This window comes from Doryrhamphus excisus, linkage group LG3 (assembly GCF_037039965.1).
Source record: "Doryrhamphus excisus strain RoL-2023G ecotype Guam linkage group LG3, RoL_Dexc_Guam_v1.1, whole genome shotgun sequence".
Lineage (NCBI taxonomy): Eukaryota > Metazoa > Chordata > Actinopteri > Syngnathiformes > Syngnathidae > Doryrhamphus > Doryrhamphus excisus.
This window is the reverse complement of record NC_136359.1, coordinates 24,414,001-24,420,000: the sequence shown is the minus strand read 5'-3', so window position 1 is coordinate 24,420,000 and position 6,000 is coordinate 24,414,001. Positions and strand designations below refer to the sequence as shown.

Sequence of the window (6,000 nt, the reverse complement as noted above, 5' to 3'; positions counted from 1 at the left end):
AATTATGTCAAAATATTATGGGAATAAATTCAAAATATTACAAATAAATATTTAATTTTTTGGTACGTGGCCATCGGTGGAAAAAGTTTTTTAAAAAATCTGGAAAATTATGTATATAAATATTATGGGAATAAAATCACAATTATTATATATTATTAAGAATGTTTAAATAGTTAATAATGTATATATAATAATTACATATTATAAATGTATATAAATATAAATACAAAATATATAAATACTATATATATAATATATATATATATATTATATATATATATATATATATATAATATCATTAATAATAATAATGATAATTTAAAAAAACAGCAGGAATGGAAGAAAGAGCTGTAATTTTAAGAGAAAAAAGTCAAAACCAGAATAAACTCGTAAATGAGTAAAAAAAATACATAATTTTAATAACATAGAGTTGAACTATTAAATAAAAAAATATGTTGGGGGGTATAATATTGTGGGAATTATGTCAAAATATTATGGGAATACATTCAAAATATTACAAATAAATATTACATTTTTCTGTACTTGGCCGTCGGTGGAAAAAGTTGGGACACCCCTGCTCTGTCGTCCAATGTTATTTTCAAGTTCCCGAAGTCTAGCAGTTCCCTGCGTCTGCTACCATTTGTTTATCTGTAGAGACATTTGCTAGGTTTCCATTTCCGTCCACCTCAGGAGCTCAGGAGCTGCCCACAGTAAGAAAGGTCTTCTGTCAGCAGCTGAGCAGCTCCACTGGAGCAGCTCGGAGTTGGAAATCCTCACTCAAGAGTAGCTTGACAGCAGCTGTTTAGGCAGAGGAGAGTGATACCCATTGTTTGCTCACAAGTGCTTTTTTTCACATCCAGTCACTTGCATGCTTGTCCTGCCCCGAGGCTGAATGCACTACGAAACTTTCATCATCCCGGGTGGACCATTATTTTGGCAGATGTGACGACAAAACGTGTTTTATTACACCCGCTGCGCCAACATGGCGCTGTTGGAGCTGGATAGGAAATGCTGCTTTATCTCTAATATCCGAATAATCGTGTTACCCTTTTGGAAAACATTCAAATATGTTAAATAATTTATATATAATAATTATTATTATTATATTAATATTTTAAAAATAAAAAATAAAAAATAAAAAATAAAAAATAAAAAATAAAAAATAAAAAATAAAAAATAAAAAATAAAAAATAATAAAAATAAAAATATATTAAATATTAAAAATATTAAAAATAATAAAAGATAATTTAAAATAATACAAATAATAAAAAATAATACAAATAATAAAAAATAATACAAATAATTTGTCAAGTAGTTTCTGAATTGGTGTGAAAAGAAATGGAATGGCCTCTGAGATATATTTTTAATAGAAAATACTTGTTTTGGTGTCATTAAAAATATGATTACATTATCCCTCGCCACTTCACACTTCCATTTTCGATGGTTCATTCTATCATGGTTTTTTTAACACATTAATGAATTAATCATGCCGTTTCAGTCCAAAAAATATACATATTTAAGCAAATCAGAATAAAATAAGCATTTTAAATCATACAAAAATTACAAAATTAACTATGATACAAAAATAATAAGGCATTCAGAGGCGCATTAACATGTCATATGTAGTATTCTACACTGGTCGTGATGTGTCAGAAATGTTACTGTAATTGTGGGTGAGAAACATTAATATTAATATTAAAAAAATAAAAATAATTAAAAAATAAAATAATAAAAAAAATAAAATAATAAAAATAATAAAAATAATAAAAATAATAAAAATAATAAAAATAATAAAAATAATAAAAATAATAAAAATTTATATCTAGCTTTTTAGTGGCCGTCTTTCAATGGCCACAATGAAGTGACATCTTTACTATCTTTATTACGTCTAACCAACACTTCTCTTCTCCCAGACTCAAAAGGAGTTGGTTCCAATTTTCATGCAGACAGACTGCACCATCACAACCCAGACAGGACCCAAGGCCTTCAAAGTCCCATCATCCATCCGCCAGAGGATTTGTGCCACCTTTGACACTGCCAATGCCACAGGCAAGGACTGGCAACTATTAGCCCATAAACTCCACTTGGATCGGTGAGCCACCTGCCTCCCTTTTTGCATATGATGTTCACCCTGTGTGACGTCACGCTTTCTGCTCTGCTGTCCTGTGTTGTAGAGCATATATATAAGATCTCAACATTAGGCACAATAATTATAAAACGTCCGTTTTGAAGATGGACGCTCGGTTCAGCCAATGGATTTCTGTTGCAGCATCTTTTGCTTCTTGGTGGCTACAATCTCCTGTTAAACGCACGGTTCATGGCGGTCCGCTATCTTGGCTCCCTTAGGAATTCCAAATTATCTACCGGTAGATAAGATTTTCTCGCCACAGTGGTGCTGGTTGTGGCTTTGAGGTCTAATGTGACCAATGGCTGCAGCCTTTGAAGTTGCTTGTTTGTTTCTTCTCTTGGAGAGTGGCGGTGAGTCGTAGGGAAACAGTGACCCCTACTGGATGAATGCCACATGGCATGCAAATACATGGACTTGGCAACCTGCATCATTTTCTACCCAAGCTCATTATTTGAGATGCAAATGTTATTGCATTTTTTTATTATCATAAAGTGTAAACCAGAAGCTTATAGTGAGAATAATATAATTATAATATGATTGAATTTATATGAAACATATATTTTCTTTATAAAATAATACCGTCAAAATATTTTTTAAAAATACAGAAAAAATGTGCAATTATAAATTAATTAGTATTTTATTGAGTGTAGTAAATATTTCATTCCCCACCAACGAGCAAGAATTCTTACACCCGCCAACAGTTTGAATTAATAATTATGATAATTAATCAAATTTATACAGTGCTTAATAGGTGCTTTAAAAATAATATAAATAACTAAATAGTTGGGATTTATTCAATAAAAATGCTGAAATTACCAGCATTTGTTTCAACTGAAAAGTATAGCTTTTAAGTGAAATGTATCTGGTGCAGCCTCATCGAAAACAGCATCTTGAAAAAATAATAATAATAAATAATACATGGGAAAAAAATTCAACATGGAGAACAAAAACAATTATGCAAATAACAATGCACTAGTAACTATAATAATACTAGTAATACTAATTATAAGTAATACTAGCAGTGACACTAGCTCCCGATATCTATTATTGTATTTCATTCACGACTCTTTCTGTGCACCTCAACAGAAACCTGGGTTATTTTGCAAAGCAGCCGAGTCCATCAGCGGTCATCCTGAGCCTGTGGGAAGCTCGCCACCAGAACACGGCTGACCTTGACTCTCTTGCCAGTGCCCTCGAGGAAATTGGCAAGATCCATTCCAAAAGTTCCCCCAAGGATCAGGATGAGCCTGAGACTGACTTGAATCAAATACAGAAAGGCAGCCCGAGAGGAACATGCACATTTCCAAATCAGGAAAGGAGTCCGCATCTCGACATCCAGGCTGAGGGAGAACCATGAAGATATCTGTGTGACCTCTAATTGTTACGGTTTGGTTCAAGGTCAACGCAATCTCAACAGGTAGAGATGTTTTTTTTTCCTCAAGTTTAACTTCTTTGTTTTTACAAATGACATCATTTTGTCAAGTGGTTTCTGAATTGGTGTGAAAAGAAGTGGAATGGCCTCTGTGATATATTTTTAATCGAAGATACTTGTTTTGGTGTCATTAAAAATATGACTACATTATCATTATCGCTACTTCACACTTCCATTTTCGATGGTTCATTCTATCATGGTTTTTTAATCATGCCGTTTCAGTGCAAAAAATATACATATTTAAGTAAATCAGAATAAAATAAGCATGTTAAATCATGCAAAATTAACTATAATACAAAAATATTAAGGCATTCAGAGGCGCATTAACATGTGATATGTAGTATTCTACACTGGTCGTGATGTGTCAGAAACGTTACTGTAATTTTGGGTGAGAAAACACAAACATTAGACTTGATCACCAAAACAACACACATTTATTGAATGAATTATCTCAGTCATATTGCAGTCATAATAATCCCAAGGGGGCTATCGTTCAGACCAGAACGCATATACAGCAATACCTTATTTACAGTATGTCTATTATGTCTACTATGGGTTTAAAGGTGACTATGGGGGTGTTATTTCATGTCTAGAGGTTGTTTACTATGAATATACTGTATTCCATTTATGAATATGGAATGCTACTTCACAGAAATTCATTTATTGCAGTAAGGTCTGAAATCAATTAATCACGATAAACGAGGGACTACTGTATATTAATCTATTGAACTTCCCAAAAGATCTAGTTTTATTATGAGTTGAAGACAATATTGTATATTGTATGATTGAATGACATACATCATTTATATCATATAATATAATTATATACATAGTGACTGCCTGGTAGAGTGAGATTTCATGATGTGTCATTGCTGATGAAAGGTTCCTCCAACCATCGAGATGGCAAACATGGCAGAAGGTGTAAAGCTTAATTTCTCTCACGCTGCAGGGAGCGCATCGCTGCCTCCGTCAATCAATGACACCGTTAAGAGCTGTCACGTTGACAGCATCAGCACCTCTTAATAAAATTCCATTAATATGACATTTATGTACTGATGGGCTAGAGGTAAATCCTGGACTAAAAATACACACGTAAGACTAAAAGTTCACAAAAGTATCTAGTGTTAGTTTTTATCATGAATATTAATTTGTAATGCATTTAATTGAATCAATCGCAACTCTACTGTTCATTTAAATGAAAGTACTGACTTATTAAAACACTTTTGTCATAATGTTGTCATAGATAAATAACTAGGAAATATTTGTGAAATGAAGTGATTTTAACACAAACCCCTGAATTTATCAAATCCAAGAAAGTGACATATTCCCAACAATAACACAATACAGTAAAGTCTCGTTATATTGATATCGGTTATAATGAATTACTACTTATTACGATACTATTTTCATTTCCCGGCAAATTTCTAGTCTTTTATGATATAATTAGTTCCGTTAGTACGATACCTGGTTATTATGATAATCCGGTTACTACGATGCCCTTTTCATCTCCCACCAGCCAATTTGGTCTGCTTATATCGATACAAAAGCAGCTTAAATCAATCAACACATGCCTGTATAGAATCTATACACACGAGAGAAACCACAAACGCAGTTGGTTCTTCTGTTGCAGGCATGTGTTTGGCCAGCTATGTGGGGCGGGTTGAGCATGACCTGTGAACCAGGAAGTGCGGGAATCGATGTGTGTGCTGTGCTCTGGTGGTGGAAGTGTGAAAAATAAAGTTGACTGGAAGCAGCCGTTGGCCGTGTTCTTTTTTTTGTATTGAAATCCTTAAGCAAAGATTGATTTAAGCTGCTCGACATTGTTCTATACTATAGAACAATGTCAGTGCATTATTGCCCACTTTTAATGCAGTTCAGCGCAGGATCGGATATATGGATAGTCCGGTTATATCGGTATTTTTTCCGACTCCCGTGAATATCGATATAACGAGACTTTACTGTAGTAACATTGCTTTGTGATGAGTATGATATTGTATGTTTTACTGGCAGTGATAGCCACTCACAGCTGGATCGATGCTGTAAAGAGCTGATGATGAATGACAGCCATTGTTATTTAGCCGGCAATTTGGCGTTAAAACCCATATTATTATTCTAAGATCTGTCGTGATGCTGCAATAAAAAGATGAACGTTTGGATTTTCCCTCCAAGTTTGCTGAAATGCCGAAGCATCTGAGTGGTCAATGGCATCTTTTGGAAATTTGAACAAGTTTACTCCATCTCCTCGAGTGATGTAGGAAAAGCCTTCAAAACAACAAGCAATCATAATAAATATAAATAAAAAATATATATAAGAAACAGGTTGTTTTTGATTCAAACTAAATTCCAAGACTGGAACGAAGGAAAAACTGGCAATACGGAGTTATTCCAACAAGGGAAAGAAAAAGTCCAGGAAGTCGGTATCATGTGATGTTGGTGTTTA

General features: G+C 33.4%; 1 protein-coding gene across 5 annotated transcripts in view; it reads left to right on the top strand.

The window, feature by feature from the left end:
• Positions 1–6,000, top strand: part of unc5db (unc-5 netrin receptor Db) — a 183,983-nt gene that overhangs the window by 176,823 nt on the left and 1,160 nt on the right. For 3 of the 5 annotated variants that reach the window (XR_013627106.1, XR_013627104.1, XR_013627103.1), the window contains 2 exons: positions 1,914–2,092; positions 3,215–3,545. Coding sequence is in view for 1 of the 5 variants with exons in the window: in XM_058070184.2 (XP_057926167.2) it covers positions 1,914–2,092; positions 3,215–3,485 (450 nt within the window). In the remaining 4 variants the exon portion in view is untranslated. Of the gene's footprint in view, positions 1–1,913; positions 2,093–3,214; positions 3,790–6,000 lie in introns of those variants that run through there. The other 2 variants (XR_013627105.1, XM_058070184.2) reach the window with 2 other exon arrangements.